The 21,176-nt window shown below is 32.6% G+C and overlaps 1 protein-coding gene across 2 annotated transcripts in view; it reads right to left on the bottom strand.

Moving 5' to 3' along the window:
- Window positions 1-21,176, bottom strand: part of Vps50 (VPS50 subunit of EARP/GARPII complex) — a 116,354-nt gene that overhangs the window by 59,329 nt on the left and 35,849 nt on the right. For both annotated transcript variants that reach the window (XM_046455189.2, XM_046455191.2), the window contains exons 13-14: window positions 9,659-9,791; window positions 6,665-6,756 (exon numbers count right to left, since the gene is read on the bottom strand). In XM_046455189.2, coding sequence (XP_046311145.1) covers window positions 6,665-6,756; window positions 9,659-9,791 — 225 coding nt within the window. The remainder of the gene's footprint in view (window positions 1-6,664; window positions 6,757-9,658; window positions 9,792-21,176) is intronic.

The raw sequence follows: 21,176 nt of genomic DNA, 5'->3' as shown, positions 1-21,176 counted from the left end.
TAAATGAGAAACAAGATTATAGACCACAATAATGCAATTAGTAAATCTGATTTAACATAGAGAACTAATTCCTAGTACAAAAAGGAAAGAGATGATCATTTTTCAAATGCTTCAGGAAGAAATTTACAAGTGGATGGCACACAGAATGAAAAGAAAATCTCAAAAAAAAAATGCATAATAGTATGATCCTAATTTTCTATAGTAAAAGAGGTATTAAGTATTTTTAAACTCACTTTCACTTATCAAATTTTAAAATATAAAAAAAGAAAATTTTGAAAGATCAACACTTTATTTAAAAGCATTCAAACTGAATTCTAACAAGAGTAACAGGGCTTCTCAGCAAACATTATTACTGAGGATAAAGACATGATGATACCCTGAGTCACTGAGATTACAGCCACACACCACTTCACCCAGCGCAGTTGTATTTATAATAGCCCCAAATTCAGAAACAACTCAAATGACCATCAATGCATGAACAGATAGCCAAATTATGTATATGTGATGGAACACAACTTAGCAAAACAAAAGAACAAACTACTGATTCATTCAACAATTTGAATTAACCTCAGAATAATTATGCTGAATGAAAAAAGCTAAACCAAAAAAAAGTATATTGTACATGATTGCATTTATATAAAACTCTAGAAAATGCAAATCAATCTATATTGACAGAAAGCTCATTAGTAGTTGCCTGAGGTGGGTACATGGGAAGTACCCACCTCAAAATCAGCTAATAACTTTGCAGGGGTAGATGAACATGTTCATTATCTTGATTGTGGCAAAGATGTAGGTGTGTGTGTGTGTGTGTGTGTGTGTTCAATATCATAAAGATATCAGAGAAATGCAAATTAAAATCACAGTGAGAAACTACTACACACTTATTAGAATGTAAAATTTTGCAAAACATTTTATTTATAATATGTATAATTATATATACACATATCTGATGTATATGACAAAACTTATAAAATTGAATATTTTAAATATGCATGTTTATTTTATGTCAACCATACTTCTATACTTCTAGAAAGCTGTTTAAGAAATTATTATAACAATTTGTACACTCACCAATAATCTTAAGAGTGCCTGTTTCTTTGTAAATGTTTGTTTAGCAAGAATATCTCTATACTAAGATCATAAAAATATTTTCCTATATTTTAAGTACTGTTTTCTTACTTTCAGGTTTAGACAATATATAATGCTTGCTTGGAATTTATTTTTGCTTATGGTGTGAGACAGAAATAATTCTAATTTTATCAAATAGATAACCAATTTTCCATATTAGACTTCCAAATAAAACTTAAAACTATCAAAACAAACTAAAAAAAAGATATGATGATAAAGTCTTCTTTCATACAGAATGACATCACTGAATTAAATACAGGTTATGATGTCTTTGGTCAAAAATATTTCTATTCTGACAAATTAAATGTAAACTATTAAGAATCAAAATGGACAGTCCACTGTTATTCTACCATCCATTTATGAATTCCATGTTTTTATTATATTTTGTTCTATTTGTCCAAATTGGGATCAAAACCCCAGAATGGCAGGGAGGCAACCTATTAAAGCCAGAACAATGAAGGTAACTGAGAAGGGTCATAAGATTGATTACATACAAGGCTGAGTAAACAGATAAACATATTGAGGATAATAGGAACCATGTTTCTTGCTGATGGAGTAGGGAATTGCAAATATGAAATGGGGAAAAGCTAGCATAAGCCCTATCTTGGACTGAGATAGATTTATCAGTGTAAACTTATGGTTTCAGTGTGTATACATAGGTAAAAAATAAATACAATGTACAATGTGTGTATGTGTATACACATATAATTCTTGGTCTTACCATGCATAGGCCCTGAAACCCAAGAGCAGCAACAACACAACTAACTACAGTCAGATCTTGGTTTCCAAATACCATTCCCTTCAAACAGGAAGGTCCAACGTGAGTCTGGAACATTTTGTATGAAAAAGTAAGTCCCCAATAAATGATGGAGAAATTATGACAAAACACAAAAACTATCTTGATGGGGGCTCCAAATGACCACAGCATGGGCAAGATGCCCATCAATTAAATAATGATAGTGACAGACTATACAATAGATTATATATGCGGTTGCAAATGCATATGTATATGTATATGCTCATATGTATGTGTATACATATACTCATATATTATTACTCAATGATAGAAATAAATTAATATATAAATGGGAAGAAAATTCTTCCCTATATTAGAATGCCAATTAATAAATGTTGAAGCAATAACAATTTTAAAAATCATGATTTGAAAATCATTAAAGTAAAAATAAGCAATAAAAAACATAACTATATTATAAAACTAGTGGGTGATAACAATAGAGCGCCAATTCTCATAGAAGTAATAATTAGCATTAGAAAATATCATATAATAACATTGATAACAATAACGGCAAAATAATTATTTACGAAAAAATATCAATGGAAACTAAAATTAATGAGTGAATGTTAGATAAGAAAATATATTTTTATTTATTATGATTTAGATCTGAGGTGTCCCCTCAGAATGTTCAGAAGTAAAATGAATGAATTATTACAGCTGTAACTGGGTGGTAACTATAGGCAGGTAGGGTGAGAGTGGAGGAAGTAGGTCACTAGGGATGTGCCTTTGGGATTAATATTTTGTTCCTGGTGAACATAACTCTCTCTTTGCTTCCCTGTTGTCATGTCCTGAGCTGCTTTCTTCTGCCATGCCTCTCCTCCATGATGTTCTACTTCACTGAGGGCCCAGAGATATGGAGTTGGATAGGATTGAACCTCTAAAACTATGAGCCAAAATAAACTTCCCCTACTATACATTTTTCCTGTGTCAGGTATTTTGGTCACAGCAACGAAAAGCTGACTTCTTTTTGGAAGCCATCTTTTCCCGAATAAGTATCCATCAGTAGGCAAGAGTAACTAACTTCACAGTGGAGGTACCTTACTCAAGTTAACATTGCCAGTGATGACATAAATTGGAATCATGTGCCATCTGATGGGTGGGAGTGAGAATAACATAGTCTCAACTTCCATAATAATCCTTTTAAAAACCTGTGACCTGAAATTAATAAAAGCACATCAGACAAACTCAAATTGAGAAACATTCTACAAAATAACCTATCTGCAATCTTCAAAAATGTCAAGATTATAAATGTCAAGGACTGAGGAAACCTTCTAGACTAAAAAAGATGGAAGGGATATGACAACTAAATGCAGAAAATGGCCTTACACTGATCATTTTTTGCAAAGGGCATGTCTGAGACAGTGCAAGAACTTAAATGGGTCTCTTGGTAAAGGTTATAGGAGTTCCTCACACTGTTCATACACATACACATATCCCATTTTGTAGTGTATCTTGATTATTCGTGAGGTTATGGGGAGAGATATTGTCTTACAACTGACTCCTCTGTAAAACAGGAATAAATCTTTAGGAGAAAAATCTTCTTTGATTACAGGTAAATTTTCTGCTTTTATTCCAACTCTTTCTTTTGTTCACTGCTTTATCTGAATCCATCCCTAGCCAAGTATGCTTTGTAATTCAGGATTTCAGATGTTAGAAAGGTAATAAACTCAATATAACATTAACATCCCTACACTAGGGTCTGCAGCAAAATCCCCAAATCAAATACATTAATACTCCCACAACATATTAATGTTCACTTAAATGCAATAAGTAAGTACTATCGATACCTTAAAAAGACAATGCTGGTCAGGTTCTATTACCAAACAAATTCAATTCAGGTCAGATTTTGCCTGCTGACTGTTACCAAAATAAAAAAGTAAGTTTTTCAGAGCTTTTGCTTTTTTTCAATAGCACTGAGCCCTATAATTTTAATTTAATAAACATTCTATGAGTTCCTAAAGTACACAAAGTCCTGACCAAGAATAGGCTGAGAAGTGGGCTTGGGGATGCAGAGGAATCTGAGGAGTGGTGGTGGTAAAACTACTCCAGTGCCTGAAAGCTAAAATACAATTATCTATACTTAAAAGCAAAATGGTTTCCATTAACTGTCCAAATGCTTAAGCAAAAAGGGTTTATTAAACTTTATATTTAACAGATTTTCCTATATCATGAAAGCCATCAGGTTGTCAGATTGAATGGAAACTAGCTATGAAAAATGCCAGGTGTTTCAAAGTACACTGCATTACCAGAAATTATACCATGGAAGCTGTTATGGTTTAGATATGAGATATCTCCTCAAAAGCTCATGTATGTGACAACACAAGAATATTTACAAGTGAAATGATTAGATTATGAGAGATGCAATCTACTGGGTATTAATCCACTGTTGTGGCTCAACTGGGTGGTAACTGCAGGCAGGCAAGATGTGGCTGGGGGAGGTAGATCACTGGGGGTGTGCCTTTGGAATATGTATTTTGTCCCTGGTGAGGAGAGCACTGACTATCTTTCTCTCTTTCATGTCCTCAGCAGCTTTTGCTCTGCCATAACCTTCCACCAAGATATTCTATCTGACTTTGGGCCCAGGGAAAGGAATTAGGCTCACTGTGGACTAAACCTCTGAAACCATAAGCTAAAATAATCTTTTCTTCCTCCTTTAAGTTGCTCTCATCAGGCTCTTTGGTCAGAGTGCTGACGAAGCTAACTAAAACATGCTATAATTTCAACTAAGTACAATGAGGGTCTATTAGGAGACTAAATCAGAAACAACTCATCTGACCCTGGGTGTATATTTAGTTGATATAAGATTTTTCTTTTCTTATACATAATTTTCAAAAAAAGTGGCCCAAATCCACATTAATGATAAATTTAAAATTAGTTCAATGTGATTATAAGAGGAAATATAAAAGTCAAAGCTCTTACAACTGTCATATAAATATATTTTATTTTATTTTTTTTAATTTTTTATTGTTGGTTGTTCAAAACATTACAAATTTCTTGACATATCATATTCCACACTTTGATTCAAGTGGGTTATGAACTCCCACCTTCACCCCATACACAGATTGCAGAATCACATCAGTTACACATCCATTGATTTACATATTGCCATACTAGTGTCTGTTGTGCTCCGCTGCCTTTCCCATCCTCCACCACCCCCCCTCCCCACCTCTCCCCTCCCCTCCCTTCCTCTCTCTCTACCCACTCCACTGTATAACCCTGAGGGTCTCCTTCCATTTCCATTTCCCTTCTCTCTCCCTTTCCCTCCCACCTCTCATCCCTGTTAAATGTTAATCTTCTTCTCCACTGTATAACCTGTATAACCCTGAGGGTCTCCTTCCATTTCCATTTCCCTTCTCTCTCCCTTTCCCTCCCACCTCTCATCCCTGTTAAATGTTAATCTTCTTCTCCTGCTCTTCATCCCTACTCTGATCTTAGTTACTCTCCATATATATATATATATATATATATATATATATATATATATATATATATATAAAATTATAAATTAAAATAGCATATCTACTATACAATTATAAAAAATTCGAATACTAAATTATAAATATTAAGTGGTATTTTAGGAGATTTGTTTTTCCTAAATGATTGTTTTTTCAAGAGAAATCCCATTTAAAAGTGGTCAAACTAAAAATTGGTTTCACAAAAAAAAAAAAAAAAAAAAAAATCAACACATTTTAAAAGGCTATACCATGGTCAAAAGGTCTACAATCTTCCAAGGTTCTAAGAAGTTCCAAGAAGACTTACCCTCTAAGAAATTACACTTTTATCTGGGAAGTACCAAATTTTAACAAATTAAAATATTATCTGATTATGACAACTGAGCCACTAAACGAAAAGAAAAACTTAAGATATTGCTGTGATCTCAATGTTTGGACCCTCCCAAAATTCAGGTTGAAATCCTAACCTCCAAGGTAATGGTATCAGGATGTGGGGACATTGTGAGGTCTTGAAGGTGAAGCCCTCATGAATGGAATTAGTGCCCCTATAAAAGATGCCAGAGGGATATCCCTTTCTGTTCCCACCATGTAAGGGCAGAGCAGTAAAACACCACCTATGAACAAGGACAAGGGAACAAGGGAACCAGGTTGTTGCCAGAGACCAAATCTGCCAGAGCCTTGATCATAAATTTCCCAGCTTCCAGAACTGTGAGAAACAAATATCTGTTGTTTCTAAACTACCTAGTCTAGCATATTTGTTATATACAGCAGCTCAAATGGACTAAAACATATATCTTCAGCCAATAAGCATGAAAGATTCCCTGAAAGGCATAAAGCTCATTGAAAAGAAAAGTTTTCATTAGTGTTTCTGACCTACATAGGTCACTTACTTATTCTTTTCCTAAAATTATGAGAAAATAATTAAGAAAAGATGAATAAATGAAAAAAATAATAGACAGAACATCTCAATTTAAAAAAAACAAAATTATTTAGGAAAGCATAAGTTTGTAAGGACTAGAATATCAAAAATGTAATTAGAAATTCATGAATATCTTTCTAGGAACATTTTTAAACTAAAAGACTTTTTCTACTGTCACTTGTAGACCAGTATAATTGCCAACTAAATTACAGAAATTAAATTAAATGACAACCTTGTTCCAAAGAAAAATAACATATTTTAAATCTGTAAAGATACAAATACAGAAAATTTGAGAAATTATTTTTAAAACAATTTTGACATGAAGATTTCTATTACTTCTCTAAAAAAAATAATTTTAAAAAACCAAACCTGCCATATTCGTGTAAGTCCATGTTCTAACTTCTTTTTCACATAGCCACGATCAAAGTTGGTTTCTTCAGTACCCATCACATTACTTCCTTCTGAAAGTAAAATATAATATGTATTTTTAGATTTAATTTAACAATTTTTTGTTTTCCAAATAACTCCATGTGACTTGTGAGAAATTAGATGGAGTTATTTGGAAAACAAAAAATACAGAAAGCATGTTTAATATTTATACCCAAAATAATACCAAAATACAGGTATTAGGACTAAACCCATTCATAAGATAGATAATTCTAGTCAATGAAATGCTAAAGATACCTGAGACTATTCAATCATAAATGACTGGAGTTGGGTTTCTAACATAGGTAGTAGGGTCCCAGAGATCAGGTTCTTAATGGTTACATACTGCCTACTCCAAGACCACATGACAGGCTGGGGTAAGGGCACTACAGGACCAATTAACTAAACTACTAATTAATAGGAACATCAATAAGAATGAAGATTGCAGAATTACTCATACAATCAAGTGATGATGCATAATTTTATATTTTTCATAATAAATAATAGTAGTATTCAATATAAATTATCGAACAATGTAAAGTTCAACAGGTAAGATCAACAATCTACCTCAAAATAAATTCCCCCAAGGAACTGGAAATACATATATTCATTTATATTAAAGAGAGTACATTTTTTCTGTGAATACAACAAAGTCTATTGTCATGTCTTTTTAGGTTAGCAGGTTATCCACTGGTGACCAGAAAAAGGCCCTTGCACAGCCAGACCACAGATGCCTACCTAGTTGACTTCTGAGCATTCCTAGAACTTAAATGAAATGCAAATTTGGCCATTATAGACAAAGCAGCTTAGGGAAGTGCCTCAACTGCAGCTTTAGAATTTTATTTAGAATGTTAAAGTATTAGAATTCCAAATAGTATCAGTACTGAGCTGTGGCAGGTGAATTTTAGAGTTCTCTGCAGCTTTATGAAGTTCTATGAAGAATAATTTTCAAATTACTGATTCCTACAATTTTATTCCTGAATGTGAATATGAAAGAATTAATTTCAGGTTATCAAGTGAATTTTTAGAGTCCTAGATAGCCTTTAAAAATAAAGTTCAGGGTCAAGGAATTTTAGTAAGGAAGATAAGTATATAAGGCTATTAGTTTTGAGTCAGTATTCCAATGAATGTAAACTTAAACTAATGCAAAAAGCACGCAAGCTTCACCATGTTGAATACATAGACATTGTCCTCTGAATTTGTTTTTTTTTTAATTCTTAAAACACTTATTGACTCATAGTTATTGTACATATTTATGAATTCTTATATCTAATGTATGTTAATTCTGTTACATCCTTTCTTTTGGTTTCTCATTAATGTATTTAAAAAAGAAAAAAGAGTTGCTCAAATGTTGTGTCCACATCTAGAAAAATTTAAAGGTTGCCAAAACAGGACAAATCCTGTGAAAAACTGGAATCTCAGTAAGCCCAGGAATTCCTAATACACTTAAATTAAAACAAACAAACAAACAAAGACCCTATAGGCATCTCAGGATTATTATTATAGTTGTTATAATTATCTCTTGATCTATTCTCTTTCATGATAGTTACAATAGCCAACGGAAGAACCTGACATCCTTCTAAACTTTACAGCAGCAGCCCTGCAGGATAGATACTTTCCTAACTCTGGGTTTTCGGTTTTGTTTTGTTTGTTAGCCTACCATTTAAAGGAGCAAACTGAAGACTAGAGAAGACAATTTCTTCCAGTTCTCATGGCAGTGAAAATTTGAAGCTAGGCCTCTCAGATTACCCAGCCTGTGTTCCCAGAGGTAGTACAAAGGTTAAGTTTAAGGTGGGTAAAAACAGTCTGGTCTATACAATCTGTTGACTTGCTAGTTATCACATTCAGGATCTTGCACAGGCTAAGCAGGTGACCCCCACTTGAGCTACATCCCCTGTCCAGGGACCTACAATCCTGGCTCATAGCTAATCCTCTCTGCCTTCTCCTCCTCTCCCTTCCTTTACCTTCTTCAACAGTGTTTCTTAATAGATGAAGATCCATCCACAGAATTTTCCTCTCCGTTTTTGCTTTCTATATTTATGAGGCTCTTATGAGTCAAGAAAGAAATTAAATCGGTGTCTTCCAACCTTTCAAAATTCCATGCTTAATCAGTGAGATTTGGATGTTTCCTGTACTACCCAACCATAGAAACCAGGTACTTCAGAAACTGGAAAGTACTAAAATAATTTGATTAAATAGCAACATTAAATTGTATCTGCCATACAAAAAAACTTGTGCAGTATTATTTAGTTTATCCACATTAAACAAAATGTTGATAAAATAATTTGTTGTTTTAAAAAGTATTTTGAATACTTAACCTCAGCTTTTGTTTAAGGATAACCAATTTAAGTTATATAACTACACAAATGAGGCAATTTAAATAAAATGGCTAGTAAATAATTTAGCTCTTCTATATATGACAGTTTTTCAAAGTTTCACTTTCCTATTTTTGGAAAGGAAAATATACTAATTCTTAGAATCTAATTTTATTAGTACAGCTTGAAAACTGTATAAAAATAGATTAACACTGAATATTTAGCACTGAGTTCATAGTAAATCTAAGTAGACCAATGTCTTACTTAGTTTGACATTAATAATAATATTTTTTAATATTTTTTGTTTCTCCTTCTTCCTCCCCTACCCCTTCTCCTTCTCCTTTAAGAAAAAGCTCCTTCTCTATTGAAAAAGCCATCAGCACATACTCCTGGAAACTGGTACTATCAGTCACTTAAAAAGTCCTTTGGTCCAGTTAATTCCAAAAGGTAATGGAGCTTTTGCAGTAGCTGAATCACTTTCTTTGCTGAACATTTATTTAATCAATGGTCACTGTAATAGTATCTGAAATTGTAAAGGAACACCTTTTCCCTTTTGTTTATCCATACTCTAGAGATGTGGCATATTTTATATTTTAATTTTTAAAATAAAATAATTTCCTACCAGAAGCTGAAACAGTTTCCTCACTGTCATGCTTTTCATGCCATTCCATAGTCCTGTAATAGCTGAGCATTACTTCCCACAGTGCTTTACACAGGTCGGCAAGACACGGAATATAGCTGTCTGGAGTCACATGCTGAAAAAAATGATAACAGCCCAATTTTCAAATTATTATGTTACTTTTATACTCAAAGTTAATTCAAGTAAAATGTTATGTTATTAATCAAATTCATTTGAAAAGTTAACAATAAGAAAATTTTTCCTACTGACATACCTAAAGAGAAAATTCAATAGTAAGAAAAAATTTTAAAGTAATTCCCATTTCATCATGACCTTTTAGTACTTATTAGTAATAACAGTTCATATACTATGAATCAGTTATGCTCACAGAACTATGGAGAATACAAGATATTACAGAATTAGAAAGTATTCTCATAAACTACAGTATAAACCTCCCCAAATGTCTTTCTCAAAGACGTAATTGTAAACATGCACAGACACCTTTATATTTAAACTTGGGTCTGAGTAACAACCAGTAAAACAGAGGCTGCATTTATAATTCAATGATTTCATTTGTGTAATTTAAGTAATCACCTTTGACAAACTACAAATTCTTTAAATCATATGACTATAGATATCCTATAATTGACAGTAATATTTTAAAATTTTTTTTAGTTGTAGATGAACACAACACCTTTATTTTATTTATTTATTTTTATGTGGTGCTGAGGATCAAACACAGTGCCTCACACATGCTAGGCAAGTGCTCCACCACTAAGCCACATCCCAGTCTCTTGACAGTAATATTTTAAAGTAATTATTCACATTTAAAAAGACTGTAAAACAATGTGATCCCAAATATTCTAACTAATGGGGATTCACGATTGTTTTTCTTCTCTACCCCTCATAAAAACAATGTCGTTCTGCTTTTTCTTTTCTATTTTATAGGCTTCCCATTTGTCATAAAGCAGCCTTTGTACCATTATTTGAGATTTTCTAGCATTCCTTTAGTATATAATTAATCCACCAAAACAAATCAATGCTAATAAAACACTGAAGGTAAAGACTTTGGCTTATTAATATCTGCCCTATTAGTAGGTCTAAGAAGGAACAAAAAATGGTTATCTCAACAGATGCTCAGAGGAAAAAAAGGGACAACATTCAATACCTATTCCTAACTAAAAACTCATGAGAAAAAAACAATAGACTTATATTTTTCTTTTTTTAATATTTATGTTTAGTTGTTGATGGACCTTTATTTTATTTATTTATAAGTTGTGCTGAGAATCAATATTTTCTTAAGATGAAGAAATTCTAAGGCATATGCACTATGGTTAGGAAGAAGGTAAGGGTGCTCATCACCTCTGCTACTATTTAACAAAGTTCTAGAGATACCAGTCAATGCAAATAGACCAGAAAATACAATGAAAAGCAGAAGAATAGGCAAATTAAAAAAAACTGAACAATGAGAAGCAAAAGAATAGGCAAGAAAAAAAAACTAAACAAGAAATAATAAAATTATAATAGCACCTAAAGAAAACATGAATAAAATCCTGTCTAACCTTTATAAAGAGGAAAGCTCTTTTATTTACAACTTGAAATTCAGAGGTAATGTTGATAAATTTTATTACATAAAAATGAAAACTTGGGCTAGGGTTGTAGCTCAGTGGTAGAGCACTCGTCTAGCATGTGCAAGGCCCTGGGTTCAATTTCAGCACCACATATAAATAAATAAAATAAAGGTATGTGTCCAACTACAACTAAATAAATAAATAAATAATGAGATAAAAAAATCTGCATGGCAAAAAAACACTACAAAGTCAAGAGACAAGTGATAAACTTGTAAGATAGTCACAGCATATATTCACATTAAAGAACTAATATTCTATATCTATGAAGAGCTCTTAAAAGTTTGGGAAGCTGGATACAGTGGTATACAGTTCCTGTTACGTGGGAAGCTGAGACAGGAGAATAGCCTGAACCTAGAAGTTCAAGGCCGGTTTGAGCAACATAGCAAGATCCTATCTCAACAACAACAACGACAAATGTTTGGAAAAAATAAGCAAAAAGTGTTATAGAAAAATGGAAAGAATGTACATGAACTTCACAATAAGATACAAAATTCTCATTCATCACATTAGTGAAAATTTTAAAGCTGCCCAATGGCAAAGATCCTCTCCTTAATCAAACTTTAGCCAGGATCTTCTGAATACTTTACAAGAGGGCCTGAACTTTGGTCTAAAAAGATCTGAGCACACACTACCATGGTTGCTAATGGCTCAAGGTCAGGTCCCTAGGATGACACCAGACCCCTTAAAATGCCTGCCTCAGAAAACTCAAGGCTGCCTAAAGAATTTACTGTTTATTTCAGTTAACACCTGAGGATGAGGCCATTGTCTCCCTGTCTTCAGGGAAAGATAGAAACCTAGGAACTTCCATAAGGAGCAGTCAGCAAATCTAAATGGGTTTCAAATGGAATAGCCCCATTTCTAGCTCTTCTGCAATTTTTCACTTCTTGACTCCCTATGACCCTTCTATGTATCCCCTCTTTTAAGGGGAGTCCCTTCAAAATGTCTAATCGCCTTTATACAAAACAAAGTTGAGCTCAGTTCAAACTGGACACCATTCTACTGGAAGAGTACAACACTGATTAAAACCTGTCTGGCTTTATTTACCTCTATATTATACACAGTCTGTGGCAAGGCTGTGAAAAGACAGATTTTCTGATATAATGCTGGTGAAAATGAAAAATAGTACAACCTCCTCAAGGAAAGGAAATTAGCATCACATAACAAAACAGCATATGTATTTTCCCTTCTACCCAGGAATCCCCCTTCTAGAAATGATTATCCTGAAGATATACCTTAAGCAATGTGAAATGCGTATGCACAAGGTTAGTCATTAAAGGATTATTTGCAAATACAAAATAATGACATCTATCTAAATGTTCAAACAAGAAGACTGGTAAAATAAACTAAAATATCATTCATAAACACAAATGAGGACTGTAAAGCTATGAAAAAATTATTTGGGGTTAACTTCTCATGCTTGCTTTTATAATTGCTACTTTTACAATAAACCGGTCTTACTCCTTTTTCCTTTGTTTATTTTAGCACATCATTAAACATAATCCACCTCTTATTCCACACACAGATACTGAAAGCCAATACTGATGCACAAGGTCAGGAAATGGCTAAAGGAAGATGGCAAAGAAAAGCAAAAGTCACAAAAAGTTCTGGGCTTCGACTCAGTAATCATTCACTTGAATAAAGGTACTCCTTTACATGTAGATTTTTCTAAATTTCATAAACTCGACTGTGCATAAATTTATATTTGTATTATGCAAATATATTTAATCTAAGTATATCCCAACATTCTTTCTGGTAGATAAGGGAAAGGCAGTATTAGTCTTATTTTTTGCCAAAGAAAAATTATTACTATACAAATAACTATGTTATAGTCCACCAATTAATTTCTATTATACTTGTCACAGTTTAACAAACCAGAAAATTAAAACAGACCTACCACCTTCTATTCTCCACCCAACCACTGTATAACTACATTTCTGCCTATTTACTTGAGGAATCAGAGGAGATCCTTTCCTAGGGCTATCACTTTGGGGTTTGCTGAAGTTTAGTGGATTTATATGAGATATACACACATGGACATACATGTAAATTCTTATTCAAAAAAGGTTGAAATTATGTAGTGAAGTATAGCAAGGCTTTTTCTCAATGATTTAAGTATAAATGATTCATAGATCTAGTGAAACCACTAAACTTACCTGAGTCTCCCAAAAGAACTCAAATTTTATTATCTTCAAATATATTCATATGTATAAGCATAAGACCATGACATACTCACTACCAGTTAACTAAATAATCCTTGCCTAAGTTTGTATTCTACAATAGAAACAAATGTAGACACCATCTTACTAAATTTATTATACACACATAATAAACAACTTACAGAAGAAAAGTAAAATGGGATAGATAAAAAAATGTTTTCAATAGATTTAAGCCCAGATATATTAATCTCTGTATAGAAGACTATGCTGGGAACCAGCTACATTGATCTTATGTTAATATGGTACCACCTTCCATTACACCATGCAACCAACTAGTGTCAACTCTCAGTAACAAATCTTTCTCATGCTTTTACTACCATATACTTAAGATCGTTTGCAACTAGTTAGTATTTTGAAATCACCTCCAAATTTCAAATACAGAATCTTATTATTACACAGACATGTGTGAATCGTGATCAAACAGATATCTCATTACTGATTGAGTCATTCATTAATTACTAAATTCCTAACATTAAAACTTAGTTCAAGTTCCCACTAAGGGGAGACTTGCTTGACAGAGCACCAAAAATATCTCATGACAGAAGAGCATTATATTTTAACTCCCCTTCTGTGTTTACATCACATGAAAATAGGAATGAAAGTCTTAAATTTAGAAAATATCCACACAGTAAGACACCCCAAAGAACCAAATTTCATGCCTTGAATTTTTTCCTAAGAGCAGATAGAAAAGAGAAATTTAATTACCAATACTTCTCTGTGTTCTATAGTTATTTTTCTACTTTCATCTTTAGTTGAAAGTTGTGTGGTTAAGTATAAAAAACAGTACAAGCTTTTGAGAAATATTTCTAAAAAAGCATACAGAAAAGAAGGGATACTTTAAGTAACCTAAGAAAAAAATTCATATCCTCTACAGAGAAGACACAAATGTCTCATAACATTGGTGATCCTAAAAGGTAAAAAATATCCTAGGGTGTGGGATTTAGAGATGATTCACAAATCCAGATATTACGATAGAAAAGTTCAACATGTTTCTACCATGCTTCCCAACTGGAACATCAAAATAGGCTGCTAAATCCAATCTTGAGCAATGCAGTCACAAAATCTACAAACATATTTCCCATTTCATTCTTATCAGTTCACAGTTAACATTTGGCACTCTCATCTATATTATTAACCATCTTAACCGACTTATCTGATCAGAATTAAAATGAAGAACTTATCAAAAGTAGCAACATGTGAGCCTTGATTATAAACAATGAATGTAGGCCACTTTCAAAGAATAGTATAAATCTTGCCATAAATATAAGTCTCTTTTCCAAATGTGAAGCACACAATGAAAGAATGTCATCTTTTGACATCTTTACATTTATTGGTTAAATGTCATGTGATAAAAATGAAAAAAGAGGCTACTGAGTTAGTCTTTTACTTATTATACAATTTACTTTTATACATACCAGAACTCTCCATTTCCAAACCTTATAAAAATTTGAGAAAGATGCTATTTTTAATTTAACTATCAAAATGAAAATCCACAGAGCTATCATTAAAGCATTATTTTTTAAAAAAAATAGTTAATAGATGGACACAATACCTCTATTTTATTTATTTATTTTTATGTGGTGCTGAAGATTGAACCCAGTGCTAGGCCAAGTACTCTACCACTGAGCTACAACCCCAGCCCTAAAGCATTATTTTGTTCTTGTTTCACATTTAGGTTTAGCACTCTAATCATATCCTGACAAGCACAAAAAGAACAGATGTTTTGGCTTCCTCACAGAAATCCAAAACTCACAGTGCCCCATCCTATACACACACACACACACACACACACACACACATATATATCAAAACAATAAAGGGTTATTACTATTGTTAGATGAATGCTGTTAGCACTGTGAGCTCCCATCACCAGAAGACGCTGGGACATTTGCTAAGACTCTGGAAATGTGCTGCTGCTCAAATCAGCACTAAGGCCCAAGGAACCAAAAATGTGTGGGACTGTACCCTAATTAAATGCCTGAGCCATACATTCACAAGACCCTTCTAATCTCTGATTACTTCTGTAAGTGCCAAGCTGCTAAAAATCTAAACATTTTAAAGTACTTTCTAACCACAGGAAACCAGAGAAATAGGACCAAATAGCTGAAAGAGCACTGAACTGGAGAGAACCTGTTTGTGCTTGGGAACTAACCTTGTGATGACTTGGTCAGGACTTCTGCATATCATTTCATGTATATAAATCCTAATGGTTAAAGCAAATCACTTAGAGTCTCTATGACACTCTATAGATTAAAAAATATATATGTGCATATGCTTTTAGCAAAACTATCCTTGCACCTGACTGGACTCATTCATGATTTGAAAATTCAAATGTATGATGGAGAAAAAAATCATTCTCTTCTACCTGGAACTTTGTTATTAATATTAAATATGTTGATACATATAAAGACAACATAATGATATAAATGATCCCAACTTGGAACTAGGTAACCAGCATTGCTAAATTGTAAAATAGAACATGCTCTTTTAGTATCATTCTCAAGTTTTTCTAACTGCTGTTAAATTAAAATTCTTAGGGATATCCTTAAAACATTATTTTGTCTGTTTGACCCAACAGACAGCTTAATAATATAAAATAAGCATAGCACTTATGCTTACACACACACACAAAATGCTGTTAATTCCTGTGCTGAGATCACAATAAAATCACTATCAAATAAAGAATAGATCTTGGGGAGAGCAGGTTTCAAAATAGTTTTTCACAATAAGCTATTTTTTGTTTCTACCCTTTAAAGGTTAGTCCTTTATTTTTACCCCACTTCCTTTCCCCCAAATCACCCAGCTGCAGGCTAATTAATTTGAAGGGTTCTTATGCAGCAGAGAGGTCTTGCCACACCTAAGTTGGGTTCAAGAGAACAGAGAATCCCTCCATTTCCATTCGAGAGAGAAAAGGCACAAGCTCCTTAGTAATTCATTAATCCCTGTGTACACTACAAACAGTGAAACCACCATCCTGAAACCCAATAAACCACGCCCCAAAATCCACTGTTCTTTCACCTGCCCTGTGCTCTCTTATTCTCATGCCATTGGACACAGTATTTCCCTGATATCCCTGGACCCATCCATATAAAGTGTTCCTGTTTGGCAAGACACCACGTATTTGTAAAAAAGAATAGATTTGGCAGCTAAATTCTTAGTTTATTCTAGAAATGACCTGAGCAAGCCCTCAAATAAATAGCATTCCCTGAACTGTAAAGATTGCTCTCTTGGATCAATATTCAAATATTGGTAGCAGTCAGCAAGAAAAGAAAGGTCCTCACCTTTACAAGAAAATTAACTTCAACAGGCTATAAATGTCCCAGTTTAATTTTCTTAACATCCCAAACATGCCTGGGTGATAAACAACACAAATTATTTTTCACTTGCTACTTTCTGGTACCTGACAATTAAGCTATGAAATAAAAAATAATAATAAACAACATTCATGTGTTCAGGGAAAGGTAGCAAAGCAGATGCTGCTGATGTGGAATGTAAACTGAAACACACTTTCCAGAGGGCAATTTGGCAATACAACCAAGTCTTTAAAATGTAAAGACTCTGACAATGCATTTTCACTTCTCATGATTTATCCTAAAGAAATAACTAAACACACTTAAAGATTTAGCTTTAAGAATATTTATATGATATAGTGTTGTTCACAACAACAAAAGCTGGAAATGACAAAAATATGCAATAATAGGAAACTAGTTAATCCACAGAATCTTCAACACTGAAATACCGTCAAGTCATTAAAAGCTACATGAGTTCTTACTTATTGAAATGGAAAATTGTTCTTTACATAACCAGTGGGAAAAAATTATATACAACAGTGTATAAAGCTACTTTATCTGCTCACATACACATTAAAAAGATCATGCAAATACAATTTTTATATTCTTTTTGCTTTTCTTACAATTAATGTAAGAATAATTACATTATTATATAATTATATATAGTCATTTTATAATTATATATAGTCATTTTAAGACTGAGCATCATATTACTTAGTAACTACCTATATAATCTATATTAGGCCTAACTCCATAAAGACCATGAGTGACAAAAAACATTCAATAACAAATTAGTTTTAAAAAGTCAGAAAATAGGAAAGAAATAAAAGAACAATTAATTATACAGAAAACCCAAAATCAAGATGGGCACTATACATGAACATTAAATTTAGTTCTGAATTTCCTAGTAGCTTAACATGTATAGTAAAGAAAGTCAGCACACTCTTACACTACCTGACGAAAGAAAATAAATTAATTCTTCACAACAGAAAGTGCCCTGAGAATCTAGGAACAGAAAAATGTTTTCTATTCAAAAAAGGATTTGTCTTTAGGTCTTTATATGAATATTAAAATAGACTGTCTTCAACAGGAACATATCAAAGATATTTACTGATTCTCAAAAAACTGACATTGAATTATAATCCAATTGATATTATTTATTGACATCACATGATATTATTCATAAGAACGAAATTTTAAAAGATTAAAGGTGGAACATTAAACTAGTCTTTAGTTTGCCTTTCCATGATGTATGCTATAAAATACCTGTAAAAATAAATGGCACAGAGGATGTGATCAATGTTGAATTTTTTTGCCTACTCAGATTTGAATTGTGTCAACATTATGCCAGTTGAAGACAAAGATGGCAATCCAATTTACTCATGAAACATTTACTAAATACCTCTAATGTGCCAGACACTGTGAAAACACATACTGAAATGATTTCTAAAAGGTTTTTTAAAAAGAAATCCTAAATTTTTCCCCAAAGTATAAATATATCATCAAGTTCATTTCAAAAACAGAACTGGAAGTTCATTAAAATCATTTGGAAATGAACAACTGAAAAATGGTTGAGAGAACTTCAGCCAGTTTAGCCAACTCTATTATTAAAAAATTAATCAATGACATCTTAATTAACATCTTGAAATAATTTCCCTCAGGGAAACCCAACAGGCTGCCAAAGATTGCTATTAAAAAAAAAAAAAAACACCTGTGGAATAAAACTGATCAAATTAGGCTACATACAACCTCAGTGAATTACATCTTTATGTATATCTATAAAGTACCAATTTAAAAAAGAATATAAATAGAAGGAAGACCAGTAGAGGAAGGAGAATAAGGGAGACAGGAGGGGAGATAAAAAGGAAGTACTTGGGACTGAAATGGAGCAAATTAGATTCTATGCAACTATGATTATATAAAAATGTACCCCACTATATTTGTATAATCATAATGCACTAATAAAAACATCTTTAAACAACTGATGAATACTTTATAAACTCTGAAATAACCTACAATAGGTTTTCCTACAAGGTCAAAATAAAGAGCTTCCATATGCTGTCTACAAATCCTTTCACATATAAACATGTGGGGTACATCAAAATATAAATGCAATTATAAACAAAGTTTAATTTTTTTTTAAGCCAGGCATGGTGGCACATGCCTGTAATCCCATTGACTCAGGAAGCTGTGGCAGGAGGATAGCAAATTCAAAGCCAGCCTCAGTAATTTTTCAAGGCCCTGAGGAACTTAGCAAAACCCTGTCTCAAAATAAAATATATAAAAAAAAGGGGCTGGGGATGTGGTTCAGTGGTTAGGTGCCTCTGGGTTCAATCCCCAATACCAAATAAATAAATAAATTTTTAAAAATAAAAATAAAATTTTTAAGTAAATAAGATTACCATTCTGACCTTCTACTCTATTCCTTTAAAGAAATAAATGAAGTTGAGTTCTCCTTTGAAAATTTTGTTGTTGCTAATTATTAGCCATTTATCGGGGGTTCAAAATAACATATGCCTTTTTAAAAAGAACTTCAATAATTAATCTAAAAACAGTAAACCAACATATTTCAGAAAAGGAGGGAAACTAGATCGAAGGATAGACTATAAAAACTATGCTTTAATTAAACCATTTAGAAACATGAGTTAGTAAAGAAAAAAATAAGTACATTCAATGGCAAAATTATTTTTAAAAACTCAAAACCAACTAAACTTTTAAGCTCAGAGCAATGATGAAAGGAAACAAAAAGCACAGAATTCCCTAGTGGAACAGGATGCTGTTGGCCTTAAGAACTTTGAGGTTCTGTTTACCAGAATTAATAAAAACTGAACATTAATTTTGCTCAATTTCTTTGTAAAGAGATTTTTTAAAAATACTTCAATTTCGCTCTAGCTCATTTAGGCTGACATCTGAAAGTGGCTGAAAATAATACTATGAATAAAGCAAGCAGATTTATTATTATCTCTTTTCATTTCCAATCTCTTTCCATTTACAGGAATCACAATTGTTCCCTGTTCAGAGGAACTCCATCTCTCTCTTATGCTGTACCACTCAATTATCTTAATTTTTAATGTTATTTTTAAACTCTATCTATGATTAAGGACTTCCTTCAAAATATTGCTCTGATACAGAGAAAATAAACTGCCAAAATGCCTAAGCTCATTCTTCTTGTTTCCAAAATATGCCAATCAATACCCTCCACCTGCCTGCTGAGGATTCTGCCACTTCTTGCTTACCACATTTGCCACATTTGCTTTTATACAAGTATATGCTCAACAGTTATACTTTTAACCAGAGGCTAAAATGATTTCCACAGCTTCATACTGAAAAATTAAGAATCTTACATTATAATATAAGACTCATTCATGATTATCTCCCTTGCCTGAGTTATGCTACTCCAGAGCCTTAATATTCCTTTTCCCCAGGAAAATGTACTGACATTTCCTTTCATGACCTTATTTATTCCACTTTGAAGGATTCCCTCTATTTTTCCTTTCTTTAGCTAACCATCATCTTTTATAGTACTCAGTTACCAAAAGTTCACATCTTTTCATCTGACTAAATAAGCAACATGGTAACCCAGAAATAAATCATTTCTTTCTAATCTTACCTAGTTTAAATTTATCAAATATGACTCAGTATAGTGAAATAACACTTAAGTTTCAAAGAAATAAAAACATTCCTGTCTGCCTGTAGCAGCAGTGACTAGGAATCCTGGGATAATTTCTAGGAGGCCGAGGGTTATTTCTTAACTTTACACTTTCTAAAATAATTCAGAGTAAGTTCAAACTTTCTTAAAGCATGTATGATTAAGAAAACTAACAACATATTTCAAAATTATTAAAATTTATTATATGATGGCTATATTTAAAGATATAATTATGAAACTATATTACACTTAAATAATATTTGTGAAAGTCTTCATGATTTATGAAATTATTTTAAAAAGATATTTTAGCTATATTAACAAGTCATTATTAACCTAATTTTTAATATACCACATATAAGCACATCCTTCCAGAATATTAGTTGTAGTTTTCAAGTAAGGAAAGTTCTCTAGTTCTCATTAGATACACAACCTGCACTTTTTACAAACTCACTGACAAATAAGGATTACCTTACTTTCATACTAATTCATAGACACAACCATAAAAGAGAATATATATATTTCTTAGAACTGCTACAATTTCCTGAGTAGACATCAAGAAAAAAAATAAATAATGCCTGGCATGGTGGTGCACATCTGTAATCCCAGTGACTTTGGAGGCTGAAGGCTGAAGGATGAGCATCCCAAGTTCAAGGCCAGCCTCAGCAACACAGTGAAATCCTGTATCAAAATTAAAAATTAAGAGCTGGGAATGTAGCTCAGTGGTAGAGGACACCT

Source organism: Marmota monax, unplaced genomic scaffold (assembly GCF_021218885.2).
Source record: "Marmota monax isolate L192 unplaced genomic scaffold, Marmota_monax_Labrador192_F-V1.1 WCK01_AAM20220418_F8-fsc00264, whole genome shotgun sequence".
Lineage (NCBI taxonomy): Eukaryota > Metazoa > Chordata > Mammalia > Rodentia > Sciuridae > Marmota > Marmota monax.
The sequence above is the reverse complement of the archived record's forward strand: the minus strand, read 5'-3'. Positions and strand labels throughout refer to the sequence as shown.